The sequence below is a fragment of the Trachypithecus francoisi genome, unplaced genomic scaffold (genome assembly GCF_009764315.1).
Source record: "Trachypithecus francoisi isolate TF-2019V2 unplaced genomic scaffold, Tfra_2.0 Contig01474, whole genome shotgun sequence".
Taxonomy (NCBI): Eukaryota; Metazoa; Chordata; class Mammalia; order Primates; family Cercopithecidae; genus Trachypithecus; species Trachypithecus francoisi.
In genome coordinates this window covers 11,835,718-11,861,826 of record NW_022681435.1, presented here as the reverse complement: position 1 = coordinate 11,861,826, position 26,109 = coordinate 11,835,718, and the positions used below count along the sequence as shown (strand labels likewise).

The 26,109-nt window shown below is 36.1% G+C and overlaps 1 protein-coding gene across 1 annotated transcript in view; it reads right to left on the bottom strand.

Moving 5' to 3' along the window:
• CDH7 (cadherin 7) overlaps positions 1 to 26,109 on the bottom strand; it is a 131,190-nt gene that overhangs the window by 93,901 nt on the left and 11,180 nt on the right. The window contains exon 2 of the mRNA XM_033175269.1: positions 24,831 to 25,236. Within this exon, the coding sequence (XP_033031160.1) occupies positions 24,831 to 25,040 (210 nt within the window). The 5' untranslated portion in view covers positions 25,041 to 25,236. The remainder of the gene's footprint in view (positions 1 to 24,830; positions 25,237 to 26,109) is intronic.

The following is a 26,109-nucleotide window of genomic DNA, read 5'->3' as shown; positions in this document are numbered from 1 at the left end:
CACCTATGAGTGAGAACATGTGGTGTTTGGTTTTCTGTTCTTGCAACAGTTTGCTGAGAATGATGGTTTCCAGCTGCATCCATGTCCCTGCGAACTCATCCTTTTTAATGGCTGCATAGTATTCCATGGTGTATATGTGCCACATTTTCTTAATCCAGTCTGTCACTGATGGACATTTGGGTTGATTCCAAGTCTTTGCTATTGTGAATAGTGCCGCAATAAACATACGTGTGCATGTGTCTTTATAGCAGCATGTTTTATAATCCTTTGGGTATATACCCAGTCATGGGATGGCTGGGTCATATGGTACTTCTATGTAACAAACCTGCACATTATGCACATGTACCCTAGAACTTAAAGTATAATAATAATTAAAAAAAAAATCAGTGTATTGTAGAGTACTTGTTCTTACCCTTCACTCTCAAGGGGCCCTGTTAATAATCAAGCTTACAGTCTATTCTTCTTTATTGAGAGGCATTAAATAATATATGCTTCACTATCAACCAGGTTCAATTATTTTTCCCATATACCTCTATATTTTGACTATTTTGCCGGGCGCGGTGGCTCACGCCTGTAATCCCAGCACTTTGGGAGGCCGAGACGGGCAGATCACGAGGTCAGGAGATCGAGACCATCCTGGCTAACACAGTGAAACCCCGTCTCTACTAAAAGCTACAAAAAACTAGCCGGGCGAGGTGGCGGGCGCCTGTAGTCCCAGCTACTCGGGAGGCTGAGGCAGAATGGCGTGAACCCGGGAGGCGGAGCTTGCAGTGAGCTGAGATCCGGCCACAGCACTCCAGCCTGGGTGACAGAGCGAGACTTTGTCTCAAAAAAAAAAAAAAAAGAAAAGAAAAGACTATTTCATGCATGCACACCTCTACATAGATATCCCTCAGGGAACTTTTTTTTTTTTTTTTTTTGGAGACAGAGTCTCGCTCTGTCGCCCAGGCTGGAGTGCAGTGGCATGATCTTGGCTCACTGCAAACCCCACCTCCCGGGTACACGCCATTCTCCTGCCTCAGCCTCCTGAGTAGTTGGGACTACAGGTTCCTGCCACCATGCCCGGCTTTTTTTTTTTTTTTTTTGTATTTTTAGTAGAGACAGGGTGTCACCGTGTTAGCCAGGATGGTCTCGATCTTCTGACCTCGTGATCCATCCTCCTCGGCCTCCCAAAGTGCTGGGATTACAGGCATGAGCTACCGCATCCAGCCTCCCTCAGGCAACTTCAAATTTAACATGGCCAAACTGCAACTTAATCTTATATATTCTTCCTAGAGCCAGAAATAGTGGATTTGTCATTCACTGAATAGAATACACTATGGGAGAGGTCCCCTTGCTGGTGCTGTAGATGCAACAATGAGTAAGACACCTCCCTACCTCCTTTCCCTCTGCCTAGATCCCTCCTAACATCCTCAACTCCAGACTTAACTGTTAAACATCTCACAACTACTCTACTTTCCAAATAATTGTTATTTATCTGATCCTTTTAACTTCATCCGTGACCATTTTTCAGTCCTCACCATATCCTGCCTGGAATATTTAAATTCTCACTGACTTGGTTTTCCGTCTCCTGTCTTACCCACCACCCCAAATGTTACAGACTTTGACTGTGACAGAATTGATGTTTCTAAAATGCAAACTGGCTCAGAACCATCCTCAAACTTATCGAAAGACAAAAACAAAACAACAACAACAAAAATACTTAGCACATATATTAAACTTTCATGATGTGGCTGGCTGTTACTGGTTGTCTTCGTTTTTATTTGTCCTATACTTTGACCATCTGAATCAATTACAGACTCCTAAACAGATTGTATTTTCTCCAGCCTCCATGCCTTTGCATAAGCTGCTCCTTTTGAACAGCACTATCTTTTTCTCTAGTCCCACTTATTTAGGAGTCACTTTCTCATCCTTCAAGGCTCAGCTGAAATATCACCTCCTCTTTAAAGACCTGCCTGATGTGCCAGGCTGATTTTGATACTCTTTCCTTATTCATCCACTGCACATTTATAAAATTCACCAGCAAACAACACTGAGATTAGACGTATGTTTACTCATATTACAATCTGCAGGAAGGACAAGAATATTTCTTTGCGTATTTTAAATCCGCAGTATGACCACATGGGTGTACAAATTACATACACCAGAAATATTTGTTCAAAGGGTAAATCAATCAATATCCTTAAAAATATTCATGATAACATAACTTTTTATAGGATCATGATAGACTACATATTTCTTCTTGTTTTTTTACACTTCCTTAACCCATAAGTTTGATTTTCAACCAGGCAAACTGTGTTAGCTATAGGTAACATTTAAACTTGGGTAGGGCAGAACTGTACAGAAAACATTCTTATTGAAAACTTTTACTCACTGGAAACTTTTTCATCTAAGCAAAAGCAGGTATAACTCTATTTCCTCTTTTCCATTAAAAATATATAAAAATAGCATTCACTATTCTGTTCTTTGAACTGCACAAGTGTCTGGCAAGTGGCATCAGCCAAAAAGTCTATCTGATCCATGAGGTGGTGTTTTCAGAAGGCTGCAGGTGGCTAGAGGCTCAAGCAAATGCATTAGTTGAGCAAACCGGCAGATGGCCCCTGTGATCTCTCAATCTGAAGTGATTATCTATAAACATACCTGCTCGCACTACACAGCATGGCTTGCAGCTACCAACACGAACTTTACACACCATGTGATAAGTAGGGTCTTTCTTTCTCTCTCATTCCCTCTCTCTTTCTTTCTTTTAGAATTTCATATGTTTTACGTGTTACTTAGGACGAGTAGATTAGACAAAGCAAGCACTCGGAAGCCAACTATTTTAGTGATGATGACCACATATTGCTCCCTGTGTGCAACACTTCTGTCTGTAAACTTAATTGATGATTTTAGACAGTAATGTAAAATTTGCTATGAATTTTAGTGGTGTGACCTTGGTACATCCAGTCAGGATGTTCATTTTAACCCATGCTTTGCAAGCAACCAGTCCTGTGTCTGGAGCCCAACTTTAACAAGTTGTTCACCTGATAAACCTGAATCAATTCCTGATTATACAAGCTTATTTCCAGAGTGTGTTCAAATGAAGGATGGAATTCAGTAAAAATATTGGGGGAAAAAACCCAAAATCCTTAGAGTTAATATATGTTTTTCTTTTTGCCTAATATTTTAATACATGATTTCAACACTTTGATTTTCGTATAATTTAATCTGTTAAAAAGTAAATGGGATTTACTCTTCTCCGTTCTTCACACTAACTGGTTACTCGCTTTCTCTTAAATTTCACCAACTTTTTCAGGAAATACATTATCCATATATCTACTGACTGTATAGTCCCGTTAGCCTCAGACTACTTAAAAATTGTAGTATTGTAGCTATGTTCACCTGCGTAATGTATTTTAAAAACACATACATCACATCATCTGCTAGGTGCTGAGAATGCAAAATTGAGAGCAGATCCACTCTCACTGGAGAGAGGAGCAGTCCACTAAATGGGTAATCACAGCTCTGCCTTATGACTTTGTGGTCCCTGCCTTTATATATCTGGAAAGGCCATCCAGTCTTTCATTGTGTAGAATTTAAAATCAAAGCAGCTCTAACTTTGTCCTTTTTTTCTGTCTGGACCCACATTACTTATACCAAATCTCCTGAAATGTAGATGAAGAATTCCTTAAAATATGTTACTTGTATTTGGTAACTACTCTCCATCCTCCTGCTAGTAGGTAAAGGCCTGCTGAATCTTGTAGAATGATTTATTTATTGAGCAAATGCTCAATAAATCCCTGTTAAATTAAACTGAACTGATGTCAAAATCATGTCCACTAGCAGGAGCAGCACCAACTATGGTAGCAACAGAAGCAATAATTGGGAACAGCGGATAACCACCCCCCAGTCAACTTCTAATAATCCTTCTTGTATGTAGAAGGAATGTATGTTGCATAATTCGATAAATTTAAAACAATAAACTGTTTTGTCAGAAAAGCCCTTTCTACATATATATGAAATCTACTGAAATGTTAAAATAAATAATTTTCCATAAAAACTTTGTTTCATGCCTGACTTTTGGGCTGCATGTGTCGACAAATACTGCTAATGATAATGATCCTGAATCTGTTTTGGTGAAAACACATAAATATGTGACAGTTTCATATCAGGAAAAAAAAAAAAAGTTTTCGTTGACGGGCATGAAATTTAGGAAATAGAGGGGGCCTAGCGGTTTGCACCTATAATCCCAGCTACTAGGGGGGCTGAGGCCATAGGATCATTTGATGCCAAGAGTTCGAGACCAGCCTGGGCAACATACCAAGACTCTGTCTCTATAAACACAAATTTGGTTTAATTAGCTATGCATAGTGACATGCACCTGTAGTCTCAGCTACTCAAGAGGCTGAGGCGGGATGATAGTTTGAGATCAGGAATTTGGGGCTTGAGTGAGCTATGACTGTACTACTGCACTCCAACCTGGGCAACAAAGCAAGATCTTATCTCAAAGAAAAAGAGAGAGAGAGAGAAGCAGAGAGAGAGAGAGAGAAGCAGAGAGAGAGAGAGAGGAGAGAGAGAGAGACAGAAGCAGCCAAGGAAATTATCTCTGACTCAGAGAGTTATCAGAGTTATCATATCTCTTAAAGCTATCTTTTACAACATCATTTTAAACAAGAGCTGAATCCCATCACAGACATTATATTAATATACTCAATTAAACATTATCAGTACAGATTTATGGTTTGCTATGCAGAAGGAGATTTACTCTCTGCAGGCTAAGATTTAGAGCCTCACACTTGCATAGGTCACTCTAAAATCCAAGAACTGGCAGGGAGGTTGTGGGCTTAGGAACATAATGATAATATTGTAAAATGTCCAAAATAAATTTTTATGTTATTTGAAGCTTTAAAACCCATATATTTTATGTCAGCCTGAGACCTCACAAAACTCATATCTATCCTTGGTTATCACTTTAAATGTTAGGTATGCTTCTAATGTCATTTGTCAATCAAATCAAACTTAGCTTGAAAAAAAGTACTTTCTCATTGATCTCCCTGATATAATCAGGTACATTCAGTGTACAGACAGAAGCTTGAAAATATGTTAAATATTACAGTAGAAATTTCATCGTTATCCATTCATGCTACAACCATATTAATGGGCAGTTCTAACTCAGATCAATCATCACCATTTATTTATTCAGGGTAATATCTTGGGGCCCAGGAACCAAAAGCTGCATGCCAATGTATGGGAAACATGCAGGTGCAATCAACACCACATGTATTTATAATGTGTTTTAAACTGAACATCTAGCATCCTAGTATAATATGCTGGTATAATATGTTAATATTCTATTGCTAGAATATTATAACATCCTAGTATAATATCCTAGTATAATATGTTAATATTCTATTGCTATCCGTACTTTTACACATTTTATTTCTTATGTTGAAAAGTTTAATTTCGCTTTAATTTTTGTGTTACTTCCTTGAGTAGAAAGGAACTCTTCTAAAGGAAAGAATTTTGCAATCATGATTTTCTTGCTTTTTATTTGGCAATATCAAAATCAGGATAAAATTAATAAATATACCCTCCATGATGTATACAATGAACTCAAAACTAATGCCACTAGGAAAATAATATATATTAAGTTTCCCTAAACTCCATTAGATATTTTTTCATTGTTTGTCAATTAGGGTTTTTTTTCCTTTTTCTCAAAGATTTTAGAGGTTTTCTCCTATATATGTAATATCTACTACATTGGGCAGAGCTGACTTAGAATGCTGGTTCAGAATTTATTGTTAATGTACCTTCTACCAATAAAAGTTCTACGCTAAAGAATGTGATTCTTAAATGACCAGTATTTGCCTCAAGAATGACTCAATTAATTCCATGCTACAACTTTAACCAGACATATTTTTACTAAATTGTATTTAACGTTGTACATAACCTTATCTACGACACTCATCATATTCTAATGAAATGACACAATTTTCATGCTATCTCTACAGAATACTATATGTCATATTTGTTCCCATTATTTGAGAAAAGCCTAATTTTATCTATATATATATGACATATATTGTATGACACATATGCTTGTTTTAGACACATCATGGTTCTCTAATAATCAATTTCATAAAACTTGTCAGATACAACATACTGGATTCAGCCAAATTATAATTTAAATGTATTGCTTTACAAGTGGATGGTTGCAATAAATTAACCAAAATTCTAGTTAACTAAAAATCAATCCAAAAGTCATTAATTGAACTACAGTTGCCACAGATATCATAAAAGAATAAAAGTTCAATTTCCTGATTATTATTTATTTATTCATCTGCCTATTATAAATATCTTCATCTGGAAGGGAGTTATAATGACTGACAGGGACACTAAACATAACACATAAATGAACAAGGGTAAAAATGTGGAGACACAGAAAAGAATTAGTAATAGGAGGGAATCAAAACATGCTATGCAGAACTTCTTGACATATTTGTTGGGTCAAAAATTAAGTTCTGAGAATTGTGGCAAAAAATTAAAAGCTTAGAGATTTAAAGATTCAACAAGGAGATGAAGTGCAATGATTCCTGATATAAAGTCCACTTAATGACTTCTCTCAAGGAATTCATAAAAAGAATACTGTGGAATGCAATTAACAAGATTAAGGACAGTATTTCTATAGCAGACATGAAGCGGGGTTTTCCAGGACTTCTCCTTATGGTATATTTTAACTGCAGTACAACATCATTATGTCAAAGAGCACTTCACCCACTGGAATTATATGGTGAGTCAGATAATTCACCAACTTTGTGAGAAGCTGATTCTCCTTTCTTTTCATACACTACTTACTCCAAACTAGCCACGCTGGCCTTTTTTACTTCCTTAAGCATAGCAAGCCACCCCTGCTTAAGAGTCTGTGCTCTCACTGTTTCCAGTGTCTGGAATTCACCTTCCCCAGGTATCCACCTTGTTCATTCCTGCGTTTCTCTCTGGGCTTTGTAAAAATATCACTTTAGGTGAAACTGACCACCCTTTGAAAAACTACAAACTTTTCAGCTAAGCGCGGTGGCTCACGCCTGTAATCTCAGTACTTTGGGGAGCTGAGATGGGTGATTAAGCCGAGGAATTTGAGAGCAAACGGGGCAACTTGGCAAAACCCCATCTCTACAAAAAAAAAAAGCTGTGGGTAATGATGCCAGCCTGTGGTCCCAGCTACTCAAGAAGCTGAGGTGGGTGGGAACATCTCGTGAGCCAGGGAGGTGGAAGTTGTGGTGAGCCAAGATCGCACCACTGCATTCCAGTCTGAACAGAGCCAGGCTCTGTCTCAAATAAATAAATAATGAATGAATAAATAAATAAATAATTATGCCTTATCCATTCATTGACAGCCTTTATTTCTATTTTCTTAGGAGATTTATCTACAGTATTTGTCAGCATCTATTACACTCTTTTTAAAATTTGATTTTGTTGTGTTCCTCACTAGAACGTAAACTCTGTCATATTCTTGGTGTCTTTCTCTATCTTCATTTTCAGCTATTAAGACTACTCCTTGAATAGCTATAGTCAGGATTTTCATGAAAAAGGTTAGACTAATAAAATACAGTGTCAGGCACTTGGGAACCCCCATTGCAGCCTACATCAGTGAGCCTCAAGGTGCTATCTTCAGCCCACCAACCTCCTTACAAATTCTACAGAAATTTTTGGACCATTAAATTTTCCATAGAAACTCTATATACTGTTAAGGGTTAGTGCAAGTACTTGACTAATTTGGTATTCATAATCTAAAGTTAAGACACAATGGTCATTTGTAGATTAATTCGAAGTTCTACAAGAGACATGGCTGTTAAGAAATAGTGCATTATTTTGCCAACCTCCTATATTGTATATGTGCATAAAGTGATTTAAAAATCCTTTGTTTTCAGAAAGGATGCTGGATGATTAGTGATGTTATAAGCTTTTCAGAATGTTCAACTATTGCTATTCTTGCTTATAATTATCTTTGTTAATTTACTTTTTATTATTGTCAATTTTCTTTCCTCTAGATTGTTTATTTGGCTGGATTCATTACCTAATAACAGAATGTTGAAGTGCTCATGCCCTGTGGTCCAAAAGCTTACTCTTTTCTAAACAGATACAGTTGATATTTATTATTGCAGGAATTTGTGTTTGGGAATTCATCTACTCAATAAAGTGTATTTATCGGTGGTCATTCTTGAACATACACAGACCAGCAAAATATCTAGATGAGTGTCCTGATTCACACATTCCCAACTAAGGCTGAAGAAAGCAACACCCCTATCTCCTCATTCTGCTTCCATATTATAAACAATTATCCTTTTTGCAGTCTGTTTAGTGACATATTTTTCCTATTTTGTACTTTCTGTTTGTGGTTTTGCTGTTTAAAATGATCCCCAGATATAGCGCTGAAATGCTTTCCAGTGTTCCTAGGCACAAAAAGGCTGTGCTGTGCCTTAGGGAAGAAACATGTGTGTTAAATGAGCTTTTCCAGGCATTAGTTACAGTGTGTTGTCTGTGAGTTTAATATTAATGAATCAATAGTATATATTAAATAATATATTAAATTACACAGAAACACACATGAAGCAAGGTTAAGGGTTGACCAGTTCAGGAAAACGTTGGGACCACAGTCTCAAAGAATCTAATCTCATATTTCTCCTAAGAGCAATGGTTCCCTATGCACCAATTCAGTGTTCATGGTGTCTTTATAGAAATCACTATCATAGATGAGAGTCAACTGTACATAAATTATCACCCATCCAAAAGAAAATTTTGCTCTATTTTAATATACTTGTAAACCCCACATTCCACTTCTACCTACAAATAGAAATCAGGCTGAGCGAAGTGGCTCAAGCCTGTAATCCCAGCACTTTGGGAGGCCAAGGCGGGTGGATCACTTGAAGTTAGGAGTTCAAGACCAGCCTGGCCAACATGGCAAAACCCCATGTCTACTAAAAATATAAAAATTAGTCGGGTGTGGTGGCGCATGCCTGTAATCCCAGCTGTTCGGGAGGCTGAGGTGGCAGAATTGCTTGAACCTGGGAGGTGGAGATTGCAGTGAGCCGAGATGGCGCCACTGCAATACAGCCTGGACAATGGAGTGAGATTCTGTCTCAAAAAAAAAAAAAGAAAAGAAAAAAGAAAGAAAAAGAAAAAGAAAAAGAAATCAACCAATAGGGTAGCTAGACAGAAAGGTTGCTTGCTCTATTTGTAGTTCTCCCTCTTAAGTATCAGACAGCTATTAAGATGTGACAGAAGAATGATTTTTAAAAAGGAATAGAGTGTAGAAAGTTGAAAAGGTAAGAAAAAGGATTTGAATTACATATATTGTTTTGTATTTCCTTCTCTCCAATAACGTAGCCTTTAAAAATGTCTAAAATGTGAAATAATTCCAAACTTGTACCAAAAAGCCACATTCAAGTATATAAAATGTTCAGTGTAAAAATAGTTATGTTATATATGCTTGCATACATTTCTATGTAATTTATATGTATGGTCAGATTATTTCATGCTATTTAAAACATAAAATTTAAATGTTAACCTGATTCCTTATTTAAATTAATGCTTCTTTTCCCAATCATGTTTTATTGCCTGCCAAATGTGGTTGACATAAAATTAAATACATTTGAAATATATACAATGAAAAGTAACATGAGGCTAATCTAAGTAAAAGGGCAGTAAGCACCACTCTCGAATCTGAGGATTCAGTGTCAATTCTCTGATAAACTGGCAATGATGTAGCCATGAGAAGAATCAGATTTAAGCTCTGCCAGATGTTTCTCCTAAAACACTGAAAGAGATGCAATTCTTCCCATTCCAACACCATCTTGGGAAGATTCTTATTTGTGTTTTATAGCTCCATTGACTTCCAAAGAGTATTGATGAAGAGCATATGTGACTCAAGTGAAGATGGGACCATAGCTAGTGCAAATAAATGAGCATCAGAGATTTGGACAGAAAAATCCTATTTTCTCTGGGGAAAAAAAAAAACGGAATAGAGAGAGGCAAACATGGCAGGGAAGGGTGCAAAACTGAAGGAGGAATTCTATCTCTGCAGTGGGCAACTGCTAACCCTACCCCTGTTTTTCCCTGAGAGTGTCAGTTTTCTTAAGAGCGAGATACCTGGGGCACAAAACTTTAAAAGGTGCTCACTCTCAGACTCCTTTAAGTTCTGATTGCAGAATAGGAGAATGGAAGGATGGTGGATATCCTGGGAATAAAAAGAAACCAGTTTCCTCTTTACAGTTTTCCTGGTTTGGTTTTGTAATTTAGTCCATCATGTTCTATAATTCTGTATGAATTCAGAGTTGTATGCTTTTGAGTCAGCATGGCACTAGTTCTTTTCTTTTTTTTTTTTTTTTTTGAGACAGGGTCTTGTTCTGTCACCCAGGCTGGAGTTCAGTAGCATGATCTTGACTCACTGCAACAGCTGCCTCCCGGGTTCAAGAGATTCTTCTGCTTCAGCCTCCTGAGTAGCTGGGATTACAGACATGCGCCACCATGGCCGGCTAATTTTTTTGTATTTTTAGTACAGACTGGATTTCATCATGTTGCCCAGGCTGGTTTCGAACTCACAAGCTCAGGCAATCTGTCTGCCTCGGCCTCGCAAACTGCTGGAATTACAGGCGTGAGCCACTGCGCCCCCCCTCGCCCTGCTTTTTTGTTTTTTGTTTTTTGTTTTTTTTTTTTTGGAGACGGAGTCTCACTCTCTTGCCCAGGCTGGAGTGCAGTGGAACCATCTTGGCTCAATGCAACCTCCACTTCAAGTTATTCTCCTGCCTCAGACTCCTGAGTAGCTGGGATTACAGATGTCTGACACCACACCCAGCTAATTTTTGTATTTTTAGTACAGAGAGGGTTTCATCATATTGGCCAGGCTGGTCTCGAACTCCTGACCTCGTGATCCACCCACCTCGGCCTTCTGAAGTGCTGGGATTACAGACGTAAGCCACCATGCCCGACTAGCACTAGTTCTAAATAAACATAGTAATGATAGACACAGGTATCCTTGGCATTTTATTGTAGATCAGCATAAAATATAAAGGAAATCTCATTGAGCGCCTGAAAAATACAGACTAAAATTGCTAAATAGCTGATAATACTTCTCAATGAGATACAATCAAGCTCTGACAAATGTGAATCTAGAATTTAGCTTTTCTAAGGAGACACTGCAACAAAACCAACAAAGGTGGCATTGCAATGGCCATACTCTTACATACTCGTTAAAATTTAAAAATTACGTAACCGTTATAATTTGGTGAGCAGTAATTATGCTCTAGTGGTGGGCGGGAGGAGAGCATGCATTCCTACTAGAATTTTCATTCCATAAATGGCAGGGAGGAAGGGAGGAAGGGAGGAAGCGTGTTACCCAAAGTTATGTAGTGATGACTTTGTGATGCAAAGCCAAGTATGCTTTCCACTTAACCAGATGCTTCTGCTTGGATGGATAAAACATAATATCCATTTGAGTGGATAGATTTGCTTCAGGTTTGGAGAGTTTTACTTTTCACCTGTAGGCTAGTATCACTTCAAAGATCATATAATAAATCTCCTTTTGGAGACGCTGGAGCTTTTGGTGGGTTTCACATGCATTTTATGAAGAAACCTGGAGTATTCGCATACTTAAATGTAGAGAGTTTGCCCTAAAACTCATGTACTTTTCATCTGGATATAGTCAACTGACATGATTATTTTTGTTTATGAAGAAAGACTTATCTTCACATTTTCTTCAGCTTTATATTGCAGAATTACATTACAGGAAGTCCCTGTGGACAATTACTTTCAGCATCAAGCCTTTCATTTTATTTAATTTGTGAAAAGAGGAGAAAAATAATCTCTGATCTTCATTTTTCTTCTGGTTTTTCTAGAACAACTGCCTACCCAAACTGATTTGTTAGCAATGGCAACTCCTAAAAGCCTGGCAAAAGTTCCCCTTTTGGTCAGTCTATGCCCCTTCCTCTATATGTCAGTAAAACTATTAGAATTGTAAAATATTTGGTTTCTACTAATTTATCTTTCCAAAGGTATAAAAATGCCCGTTTATAGAAGTACGTAAATTATATCAAGATGTTCAGCACCTTTTCCCTGCAAACTGTCAGAATTTCACTACTCTAAAAATGCAATCAGTATTAATTTTGAATACTTAAGCTGCTGATATTTAAATGCTACCACTTGTGGAACTAAAATGAATTTGTCAAACTCAGATTCTGAATGTAGAACTTTACAGAGCATAGGATCAGTAAACCTCAGCGATATAATAGGTTGGAGCCAAACTCCAATAAATTCAACAATTCAATGAAGTTCTGACCTAAGGCATGGTCAAGAAAAAGACAGAGAAAGAAGGACAGAGAGTGAGAGAAAATTAACTGAGAGATTAACAAGCAATCTCATTTATTTAGTTCCATTAAGCATCACTTTCTTCAGTAGAATCCTAATGGCACTAGAATCTCTTGCCTTCTGGGAAACTCTCAATAATTTCATTAGCTTTCAGGATTTGAAAAGTATTTGAGAATAGAACAATCCTCTCTCTCTCTCTCTCTCTCTCTCTCTCTCTCTCTCTCTGTGTGTGTGTGTGTGTGTGTGTGTGTGTTCTACATTTTTTTCCAATGTGTGATTTGAAAAGCTGTCATAGATAATTTTAATTCTGATTTGATTCTGAATATGTAAACTCTTAAACCAGCAGTCAAATCCTGGAAGTGTTTCTGGTATATATAAAATATTACTTGCTGGGCACAGTGGGATTCACCTGTTGTCCCAGTTAATGACAAGACTCCATCTCTAAACGAAAATAAAATAAAGTATAAAATACCATGTATCACTCATCAATAATTACCAAAAGATAGTTCCAAAGTATTATTCATAAATAATTACCAAAATGGGTGTATGTGTTGCCAATTCTGTTCTTACTCTAATAATTTATAAATATAACTAGTATCTGATTTTCCCATCAGAAATAACTCTTATTTAACATGTAATACTTTATATACTTCAAAGTATTTTAGCAGGAGTTATCTGATTCAAAGCTGACTCCAATTTTAAGGAGGAAGGAGACGTGGCATCACAGTTCCTTTCTGATAGATGAGAGGACAAGGAAAGGTAATTTAAGGGACTTGTCTGTTGTCACAAAGTGTGCCAATGTGATGACTCTTTCTTGAGTTCATCCTTGTTTTTTCCTCAGACCAAACTTGTCCAACCCAAGGCCCACAGGGTACATGCAGCCCACGATGGCTTTGAATGCAGCCCAGCACAAATTCATAAACTTTCTTAGAACATTATGTATTTTTTTCTTTAGTTCATCAGCTGTCATTAGTGTTACCGTATTTTATGTTTGGCCCAAGACAATTCTTTTTCTTTCAATGTGGTCTAAGGAAGACAAAAGATTGGAAATCCCTGCCTCATCCTTTATGTTGTTTTAAAAATACGCTTGAAAATAAAGCACCTGAATTAGGCCAGTTATAGAAAGTAGCAATTGAATGCAGAATAAAAATATGTGCCACTATTATTAACAACTAATCCTTAATTAATGTTTGTTGTATATAAAACAAGAAGTCTTTATATATGTTAACTTATTTAGTCTTGACAACAATTGTACTACATGAGACCTATTGTTAAACCCATTTCACAGAAATTAAGTGGAGAAAAGTTGAGCCATTTCAAAGTAAATAGCAACGCTGAGACTCACAGTCACATCTTCCACACTCAGCACCACAGTGAAAACTACTAGGCTAAACCTCTTCTCTATGTACTGGCATAATCATAATTCATTACTGTCTATGCCATCTGCGTTAGGTAACATAGCCAAAGACAATCACACAACATAGGAATTGCCGCATAACTTCCAATTCTCTATGAGAATACAAAACAAAAAGCTTCCATCTTTTCATCTTACTTTTAAAAAATCCTCACCTTCCGGGTTCAACACCCATTTCCTGTCTATATCTTCAACACTTTACTTATCGGGTTCACGCCATTCTCCAGCCTCAGACTCCCGAGTAGCTGGGACTACAGGCATCCGCCACCACGCCCGGCTAATTTTTTGTATTTTTAGTAGAGGCGGGGTTTCACCATGTTAGCCAGGGTGATCTCCATCTCCTGACCTCGTGATCCAACCGTCTCGGCCTCCCAAAGTGCTGGGATTACAGGCGTGAGCCACCGCGCCTGGCCTGAAATGTGTATTTTTAAGACAACTCCTGCTTCCACTAAGAGATGGACCTCAGGCTATCTGATCACTCATCAGTGATTTGTACAAAGAATTTCTGAATTCAGGAACCTAAAGTAAATGAATTTCAAAGCCCCGAGAAACTCTAATATTAAAATACAATAAGAAGAAGAATATATTTTTTTCTTTTTAGTCAACGTGTATGATATTCATATGATATTTATATTCAAGTTTAAGGCATTTATATAATTTGATAAAATCATTACATGTGATTTATGTGTCTTTTATGACCAAAACTATATACTTTATATTTTTTGGTGAATTCCAAGACGATGCTTGGAAAAATAATAAAAAGAGTTGTTATATGACTGTTGAACCTCCAAGGTAGCCTAAATTCCTTCCTCCTTAAACTTTCTATTTCTTGCACATATGCCTTAGCTCTGGTTGAGCAGAAAGTTAAAAGTTAAGTAAAAAACTGAAAAACTGGACTTTATCAATGTGCCCAGTTTACAGAGAAATTAAACATAAATCGGAAGCCACAGACAGGGTGAAGAGAGCAGCACTGAGAAAAATATACATATAAGATGTTAGTCATTCAAATATTGTTTCAGTCATAAATATCCTCTGTGAAATCTGATTTGGATCTGAAACAGAATGCACTTCCTCCTCTGACCCTAACCCTGAATCCACACTCAGTCGTATGTATTTTCCATCATCAGTTGTACTCATGTTTCCCACAGATGATCTAATCAATGGGAAAACTGTCTTGTTTCAGGTCATTACGCTTCACAACTGCTCTTCCAAAATCACTGAATGCAGCTGTGCAGCCATAGGTGAAAGTCTCCTTGCAAGCGTTACAATGATCAGCCAAGAAGATAACTTAGCCTTTGTATTAAAGTTTGTGTTTTTAATTTTAATAGCAAGCTTTAAACTTTATCTCATCACTAGATATTAACCTTGTAAAAATCACTTTTCAAAGGTTGTGTCTATGCCGTATAATGCAGTTGCTTTTATTTTACTCCATATTATAGACTCTACATTTCATTATAAGCCTTATGTATGACTTCAGCTTAACAAATGTGATAATTTTTCAATGTGATAATTTTCATCTATTTCTTTGGTAATCCTTTTTAACTGTTGATGGCCACATGTTCTTAGGTATAATTAAATCAAATCCCAGTGACTAGAACTCCCCAGTATCTGCTTCTCCAGATAAAGCAAAACATACCAGTTAACCACCTAAATTCAGCTCTTATGATTCAGTTGAGAAAATTATGTAAACTGCATCAGAGATAGAGTAGATGAGAAATACAGAACTGAGTTTCTCAGATATTTCATGGGAAAGAAAATGCCGATTTTTATCTTATTTCTTCTTCATTTCAAAGAATCAAGTGCGGAATGTGTAATCTTTTCTTCTCCATACAGATTCCACTCCAATATGGACCCTTAAATGACTCACAAATCAGAAAAATCTAATTTAAGCATGGTTTGACTAATTTCACTGGTGATCATCACAAATCTTTCAAACTCACATCTGTTGAACATTATGTATGTGTTGTCCAAATTTTGATTGTGTGTTTTCAGTTAAATACCTTAAAACATGTCAGCATTTTAACGAAGGAGATAAGCAAACATTCTAAGGGAAGCATTCTTATCAGATAATTCTGCACTGTTTACATACACAACTTGCTAGAATGATGTTAATCATTTTGGTTCTGGTACTTTAATTACCATTCCTGTAACACAGCCCCATCTTGAGAAACTACTCTTCTGCATTTATCTTACAAAAGACAAAGATTCTAGCCTAACTAGAAATGTAGATGGCCTCCCCATACTAGTTTGTTTTCCCCCGATGTCTTTTGGCTCTCTTTCTTTTTTGTTTGCATGGCAAAAGGACAGAAGGTAATTCTCAGGCTCTTGGCCTGAGACCTACAGTTGACTGAAGCAAACATGGGTAAAATTTCTAAACTATTTTTCTAATACTTTTTTTTTTGTTTTTTCTTTTGAGGCAGAGTCTCACTTTGTAGACCAGGCTGGAGTGCAGTGGCATGATCTTGGCTCACTGCAGCCTCCACCTCTCGGGCTCAAGTGATTCTCCTTCCTCAGCCTCTCAAGTAGCTGGGAATACAATAGGCACAGGTAATGATGTCTACATATATATATATATACACACACACACACACACACACACACACACATATATATATATATATATTTTTTTTTTTTAAGTAGAGATGGGGTTTCACCATGTTGGCCAGGCTGGCCTCAAACTCCTGACCTCAAGAGATCCACACATCTTGGCCTCCCAAAATGCTGGGATTACAGGAATGAGCCACTGTGTCCGGCTCTAATACATTTTTGAAACTGCTATGTAAACTTCCACTCGTTAAAACTAAACTATAGATTACATTATTATTGTCAACAATTACTTGTTATTCATTCATTTCCTATGAATTATAATGAATTTAGGTACTTGCTGTGAACTGAGTCATGACCCTCCACCCTTCAAAATTCATAAGCTGAAACCCTAACTCCCAATGTGACTGATTTGCAGGTATGTCTTCTGCAAGTTTACTAAGGTTAAATGAGATTATGTGGTTGTGACCTGAATCCCATAACACTGATAGCCTCATTAAAAGAGTAAGAAATCTTTCTCTTCTGCCATATGAGGACATGGAGAAGGAAGGCTGTGCTGTCCTCAAGCCAAGAAAAAAGCACCACTAGAAACTGACTTTTCTGGCACTTTGATTGTGGACTTCTCAGCCAGAACTATGAGCAAGAAATTTCTATCGTTATCTAATCTGATATTTTGTTATGGAAACCAGAACAGACAAATACAACACTGAAATTATATATCTATCTTCAAAATATGATTGGTTGGTATTATGACAGAGTAGTATTAATTTGAATTCTAACTCTACTAAAATTTTAAGATTTTTAAAAATGATAATTATTCATTGGAGACATCTGATATGCCTTCTTGCTCTTCTCAATTATAATTCTAATGCTGTTCCATTATTCTACTTATTTTATTACCAAACATATGCATTACTTGAACTCTAACATAAGAAAGACAACTTTCTAATTCACAAGGCTTCCTAAAGATTTAATAAGTACTGACTAGGCAACAGGAATATAAGTTTTAAACAAGAATAATTAGAAGAAACTGTCATTACTAATTTTTTTCAACGTTGAATATAATTCTATGAGTTGTTTAGATTTCAACCTTGTGAATATATTAAAATGTAATATATCAGATTGTAATGTCTTGTGTTAGTTCTTTAACTTATAGGATTCTAAGTGTTTATTATTCCAAAACAATGTTTCATTTGTAATTACGATGGCTAAGTATTTGGGGCCCAAACTTACAATGCAAAACAATTCTTTCCATTTTATAGGCAATGTGCGGAGAAAGCTCTTATTTTTAACTCTATGTTAGTAAAAACTTTCCTGCAATTCTGGACTATAAAGAATATTATTGCATGGTTCAGAAAAAAATAAGCAAAATCAATTGCCCCTTGACATCTTAAATTGATGCGTTTTTGAAAAACAGTCAATTGCTGCATAAAATTATGAACATTACCTAACTGTCTTACAGATTTAAATCTGGCTCACACTCCTCATTCTAAACATGGACAACAGATTGTACGGGATCAACCCTTGCACCTCCCTCAAACCAGCAGTAGTATTTATTCCCATCTGTAATGAGAGCTTAGGTTATTTTCTATCTCTTTCAAGATTTTAGAACTTCCAGATAATGTTCATTCCGTGGAGGAACCTGGCAGACGCCACCTTAACCAAGTGATCAAACTCAACATCATTATGAATGAGTCATGTCAGCATCCTCTATCTTCTGACGTGATACAGTGAGAAGGGAAAAGCATCACTTCTGTCTTATACTTGCCAAAAATATATTCCCTGAAACATATGCATTAAGAAGAAACATGAGACAGGGTCACATTATAAGATGTTCTACCCAATTATGGGTCAGAATGACAACGAAAGACTAAGGAACTATCCCGGACTGGAAAATGTAAGGAAACAGGACAGATGAAAGGTGTGATATTGAATTCGTTCCTGCCAGAAACAAGTATTTAATACTTTATTAGAACAACTGGCAAATTTTGCATATATGCCATTAATTAGTAAATAGTATTGTACCAATGTTAATTTCCTAGCTTATATAATTGCTGTAGTCAGGTAAGATACTACCATTTGGAAAAGCTGGATTAGAGAATAGCACTTTGCAACATTATTTATAAGTTTGAAATTAGTTCAAAATAAAAAAGTTTAAAACTTTACCAATTTGATCATATCTTACAGATGAGAAAATCAAAACTTATTGTTTCAGGGCTGTGTTTAAAATAACGAGAAAATTGCTACTTTAACTTGGAGTTTCTGCTTACTGATCCTTCTACCATATAAAGCTTCTGTCAATATAGTTTTAGAAAACTCTGCCCTATTTTCTAAGAAGTTAATTTGCTTTTACTTTGATTTGAAGATTGTATGAAAAAGATACAAAAATCACAGAGGTGCACCAGGTGTCCTCATGCAAGCATTTGTTCTTGGATCTGTGAGTTCTTCCTCTGTGGTAACCACCTCCACAGCTGTTGGTTAGCTTTGGAATTTACTGCTATCCACTGTCATAGGGTTACCTGCTTGGCTTATCAACCAGACTGTGAATTTTATGAAAGAGTTTATTTTTTAATGCTTCTATCTAGCACATTATCAATCACAGTATAAGTATGTGATAAATATTTGAAAATAAAAAGGAGAAAAACAAGAAGAAAGAAAACACAGAGGGTAGGTTTAGCAGCATACAAGAGATTTTCTTGGATACAAAGTTAACCATGTTTGTACAAACTAGCGTTTCTCTCAGGTAATCAACCTAAGGCATATAATCAATATAAATCATACAAAACAATGAAGACCCAATTTCTCTCAATACAGTCCTTGCCTACATATGCTCAACCCAGTAAAGTCTCAGTGACTGTCCTGCTGCTTATCCAATTCTGTCATGTATCCTGGTGAGTCACAGAGGGCTGCAGATCCCGTGACTGTATCTATGAGCAATGCACATAAAGCCTGTCCAAACAATTACAGTGCACTTTGTAGAGAAAAAACTCAATCATCGTTTCAGTTTATATCTTGTCCTTTGCACCTAAAACCTCAAAATAAATACAATGTTAAAACACAGCTAATACACATTTTGGGAGGCCAAGGCAGGCAGATCACGTGAGGTCAGGAGTTTGAAACCAGCCTGGCCAACATGATGAAACCCTCGTCTCTACTAAAACTACAAAAACCATCCAAGTGTGGTGGTACATGCCTGTAGTCCCAGATACTGGGGAGGCTGAGGCAGGAGAATTGCTTGAACTGGGAGGCAGAGGCTGCAGTGAACTGAGATTGCGTCACTGCATGCCAGTTTGGGTGAGAGCGCAAGACTCCATCTCAAAACAACAAGAACAAAAAAACACAACTAATACAGACTGTATTTGAAAATGTTTGCTGTTTTTATCACAAAATAGGAGGCAAGTAGATTGCACATAAATACAAACATGGTTAAAAAGGCAGAATTTTTAAATGATTTTGATCAAAATACATAGACAATCAGGAAATGTGGAGTCCAACCTAGAGTATCTAATTCGGCTATAATCAGGCAAATAACTGAAAGTCCTCCACTCTGTCCAACTTTTAGCTGTATAGTTAAAGCCTTTGGTAATTATAACCTTCATTTCTGAACTAAGATGCCTTTTTAAGATAATCAGTCATATTAAGCTGAATAAATGGTGGGTTTCCGCATTTCAGTGGCACAACCTAACATGTTATTTACAACATGGTAAGAATAAAACAAAATGACAATTTATTCGTTTATTAGAGCATTATAAGAGCTAAATATAACTGCCAAGAAGTATTTCTAAAAATCTGAACTTATTTGCATCTGATAGAGCTGATCCATGTCCAAATTTCTTTTGAAATCACCAGGAATTTCACACGTCTATCAGCAAACTGACAAAGAACAAGTGCCTTTACAAATTAACTCTGGTTGTAAAGTTACTATGAAAATGGGGTTTCTACTCATTACTAGAAAAAATAAACTGTCTTTGTTTTCTTCTAAGAGTTGACCTGGTGTTAGGCAATCTACATTTTCAGAGGACGCTTTTCCTGTTTGTCTTTTCTCAGCAAAATCTATAACCTGTAAATGTTACTATGATGACTATGTTCTTTCCTGTCGCTCATACTTGGCATTCATTATTGACCTTTTCTGTATCTAATACAAAATTTTCCAGTTAAGGAATCTAATTTGTAACCCAAGATTTTTAAAATAAACACAACCTGTTTTCAATATGAAACTTTCTTTTTGGAACACTGAATGTATCTTTAGATATCAGGAGGTAATTTCTTGGTGAGAGATACAGCTGAGGTATAATTAAATGCATTGAAAATGCTCACCAACACTTCCAAGTTAGCTTAAATTTAAAGCAAAGCCAATCCTGCAAACTGCATTTCTATGTATTTGATTTGTACTGGGGTAATAGGTATAAATTTTCCCCGAACAAGCTGGGAAAAAAGGGGAGTAGTAAAAAAAAAAAAAAAAAAAAAGGCAAGAGTGATGTTAACAGCTAGGGAAGCGATTGTGGAAGAGGCACGAAGCACACATTTCAGTGAAAGGAATGGCCTAGGGCACAGCGATCAGCTGGCAGCCCATTACAGTTAGGAAAGATGAAAAACACTTAACACCTGGAACAGAGGCTGCGTGGTTTTGTAGACAAATTTTTTTTTTCATCAGATAATTAGGGGACAAGGGGACATCAAGTGAGTAATGCCAAGGTGAGTAAAAGACTGGGCTGAAAAAAATGCAGTGTGATCCAATGAAATGGGTGGAAACTGTGACCTCCTATGTACTGTAAATAACCACGGGAGGGGTGATATAAATGTAAAGGAGAAAAGACAGGATCCTCCCCCCTTCCTTCTTCCCATATAAAAACAAGACAACAGGCATGATGGTAATTAAAATATACATGCAAGGAAAGGGGCACTATTATTTTTTAAAACAGAACTCAGAGTAACACCCAAGGACTCCTTCCTTAAGTCTATACATTTAGGGTCAGGAGTTTATCAACTTATTTCACAAGAAAAATGATGGGAAGCTAATGACAAAGGTTGAACCATCAGAGTCTAGCATAGCCCAGAAGTCTGTGCCCTGGTGGTTCCTGAGCATGGGTTCTAGAAGCACTCCTGGGTCCACTCAACAGACTGTTCTACTTTGGTCTTTGGTTATCATATGTAAAAACCAACTCAGTAAACTACCTAAAATAATATGCTTGAAAGCCATATTATAGCCTCATTATCTTCAATGTCTTAATGACCAAATTTTATTGACTGAAGAGTCATTTAATTGATCTTGCTGCTCACTTGTCACTAACATGGACTCGAAATTTGAAAGTCTAAAATAACTCACAGGCATAATTTCTCTAACATTTGAAGTTCTTCTATTAAGGATTGAAATTTTTACCCACTAATTATATCTCTACCACAGTTTAATCGTATATAAATAATTTCTTAAAGCTGCATTGTTAAGCACCCCCAGAACAGACATTCCTATAATTAACTGGAATAAATATAAACACTATTAGAACATAAAATAATACTGGCTTTCATCTGAGGAATCACACAGATAACATTTGACATGTAACAAAATAGATGATCCAAAACTAAGTTAATTTATAATTAATATGTAGTGAAACATAAAGTACAATGTCTAGAGTAATTGAATATATGTCATAATATTTTAATCGATTTATTCAGTAACAGAATTGAATTGTGGATACCATTTTTCTATTTTAGAGATTAGAAAACTTAAACTTAATGATATTAGGCAACTTGCCTCCAAGTTATACAACTAATAGAAAGTGGTAGAGCAAGAAAATAAAAATGATGTCAATTTGACACATACTGTAGTTATCCATTATGTGATCAAGTTAAGGTATAAAATGTATCAAAGTCATCACCCATATTTTCCAAATTACCCAAATAGCTAGATTGTGTTAGGATGACTAAGAGTGTGACCATCTAACTAGCCTAGGTTGAATATACATCTGTGAAAAGCACTGATTAATCAGGTTCTTTCTTTTCTTTCTATGATTATCTGCCCAACCATTTCTTCACATCTTCTTCTATAACTTTTAGTCCTATAAACATTTCTGGGCACAGACATCACCTCCCCAAACTAACAACAAAAAAAAGAAAGAAAGAAAAGAAAATATGTCTATTTACCCAAATAATAAAAAAAAGTACTTAAGTCAAAGTTGTTATATCTCTGCTTATTCAGACCACCAAATTATTAATAAAAAGAATAATTTCATCATCTCAAATACAAAATCTATAGTACTCAAGTTCTCTGCCACTTTTTTCCAAGGATATATGAAAATTGTTCCTGTAAGGCCTTGTATTTGTCTCTCTTGCCTATAAATTCTCCCTCCATCTCAAATTATGTTATAGTCATTTTTCTGTATTTTAGTCAACTTTAAAAAAACTTAAATCCATTTCCATCCTGGACAATTTACTATGAAAGGCAACACTGAACTCCCAATATACAGCATGCAAAAGATAAACTTGAACTAATTTCTGTCATATAAATATAAGTGACCTTCTTTGATTACTTGAAAGGGAAGTACATAATGTTTCCTGTTAACTACACAATTTCTCTTAGAAAAATAACACCTTTGCCCAGTATTTTTGTATGTATATGGAATTTAAGTAACATGGGGACATATCTCTTCATAATTTTAAATGGACTTATAGGAGTTTTATGGAATAAGCATTCTGAATTATTATGTGAAGGTTGTGAAATTCAAAAGAAGGGCACTTAAATTTTAAAACTATATTGATTTTTTAAATGTCAACTTCACCCAAGCAACTCCATTTAACATCAAATTAAATGGCATTTACTTTGGAAACATTTTTGCTGCTTTTAGAACATTTTACATTGTCACAAAATATGATTTTGCTTAATAACTATTACTTCCTTTTACATGTTACTTGAATATTACAGATCTGTCCATTTAAGAAAGTTGGATGACTTTGTTAAATGTCCATTAAAAATGAATGAAATTAAAAGCTAGTTTCCTAATCAAATCCTGATCATTATGGTTACTCCTCTCAATTTCTTCATAAGAAAACAAGTAAAAAGAGAGTGAGACAGAAATGTAGCATATAAAGGTATAGTAAATATGATGGTAGAATGGCTACAAAAATATATATTTGTACACAAAACACCTCTGTATTTACATAAGCTTAGGTAGGAAAATGGTATAACTGGACCAAAAAAAAAAAAAATTCTAATTCACATCCCTAGAAACCTTTAACTTATTAACATCCTTTTGTTTACAAGGCAGTAAAAGTCAGTATTTATAAAATATAGAGACATTAAAATGAAATAATAAATATAATACAGATTACCTTGATTGATGTAGATGCTCATTAACAAAAATAATTTTTGCCCTTACTTAAGGTGTGCTCGAATGAAAAAAATGACCCATGGAGTAAATCAACAAGATTATTCCTCTGTCTTTTAAAGTTGAAAAATTGATTTGTAGATAAACTCATTAGGTAGCTAGGCTTCATTTTGCCAGGAAGACAAATATAAAACTGACAGAATGAAGCGTAAAAATACAGAGGCACAGATTTCTTGCTAATATACCCTATTTAGAAAACCTTCATGAGTACTCAGTACCAAATTGAGAAACTCAGTAGGCCTTTACAAATATTAAAATAACTGAACCAGAAGCAGACCAGGAACTGGGAACATGATAGGCCAAATGGCAGAGAAAAGATCATGCTTTCCAGAAGCACCTTTTGGTTCAGGAAGTTCTCCAATGAAAATCTCCTTCTCAAATATCCAGACAGAAGGAAGCTGTAAGAAACAATGTCTATCCAGCTAATACCTGGTCATGCAATAAATAAATGCACCATGAACTGCCCATCACTTGTCTAATATCGTTTCTAACTGACGTCTGTCCACCATCATTTCTAATCCAAAGGAAAATGTTTAAAGCAACCTAAAACACACAAACACACATACACACATACACACACACACACACACACACCCCCATCAAAACAAGATTGCTGAGAAAAGTGGGTTTGAATTGTTCATAATTTAGAAACACTAGGCTCAATAGTTTCACTTTGCAGTTTGTCCACTGCAAGTATGAGGGAAGGATATCTAAACACGAATGTTAGCAAGGACATCATTTTCACAACAGCCCAAAAGCAGCAGCTGAAACCAACTGGCTATAAGAACCTACCACTCTTCATTTTTTGTGAATAGTCTTGCTCTACTTTGGCAATGACAGTTTCATCAGTGTGTTACGACCATGGTAAACTAGGGCTCTGTAGAATCCTCATCTGTTTTTAGGAATGAAGCATCATTCTCTAAGATATGGCTTCACTGTAATGAGTATTATACCCTGATTACAACTTCGCAGTGGCTATCACCAAAAACCTTCATTAACTTTCATAGAAATGATGTCTTGTAGTTATCATCCCCATAGCAAAACATATATATGTGTGTGTGTGTGTGTGTATATATATATACAGCAGTTTTTCATCCAACCACAGACATGGACAATAATCATTTATAACTTCGAAAGGTCACATACCCTACCTTTCCTACATAGAGGGGGTCTGAACCCATGTATTCCTCCAGCACAAAGAACTGATTCCACACCCAGCTGCGCTTGGTCCGGGACCTCCCTGATTGGAAATAGGGCTTTGATCTGGACCTTGAGAGTTCTGCTTGACTCATCCCAGAAAAACACAGGAAAAGAGCTATCAGCTGCAGAAAATGGCAGAACTCCACTTTGCCCAACTTCATCTTTTTTTTTTCTTTCTTTTTCCTGTGTAAGAAAAAAACCTTGACAAGAGAAAAGGCACAGTTCCAGTTGGCTTAGTAGCTCTTGCCTCCGGCAGGGTGTCAGCTGGGAGTCCAGAGATAATAATTTGTAGAGTGCTGGATTGGAAGAGGTCACCACTGCCAAATAGCCTTCGCCAAAGAATGGTGTAATAAGTACCTATCAGAGCAAAGAGAAGAGCTGGTGTCAGGAACCCAAACACACAATAATATTTAGCATTCATTTACTAGCCTACTATTGATTTTCTTAAGACTATACAAATTTCCTAAGACTATACAAATATCATTTTTGTATAATTAAAATATTAATTATATACTTAGAAAATTATAATAAACATTGCTATATTTGTGAATTACATAAATACAGCTGATTCAGAATTATCTTCATTTCATAACACTACTTTAAAGTATCACTTTTCTTCTAGGGCATTTTATTTGAGCATATGGTTTATTTTACACAAATGTAGCAGCATCATTTTAAAAATCATTTTAATGTTAGCCTTTATTTTTTTTATTTTATATTACAGTGATTTTCATTCGTTGGTATTAGAATGTGAAAGCGAAGCAACTCAAAGCAGAAATTTAACCAAATGGAAAGGACATATGCTGGTTTAGATCTCTTCTGTGAAACTGGAAAGAAAAAAAGTATGAGGTGATGCAAAACTGGTTGATTGATTCTGAGTCACAGAACACCAGCTGTTTTGATGTGTTCTGATTTGATTGTGATCAGCTGAAAAGCTCAGTAGTTTCCATTTTCCATCCTTCGAACTTATTGTCATGTATGCTGTGTAGCATGTTAGCTTATGCTATTGCACGGCGGTTATTTGCTATGTTACAATTATTTATTGAGCATTTATTGAAGCATGAGTTGTGCATAGTAGGGCCTCCCTACATAAACATTGATAGAACTGAATTACGTTGACCAACAGAAGAGTAAGAAAACTCAGCTGTATTTGTGAGGTCCATTCATTGTTGGCATGCACCCAGGAGGTGCTTTAGCAGCAGCATGGAAAAGCCCTTTTATTCTAATGTC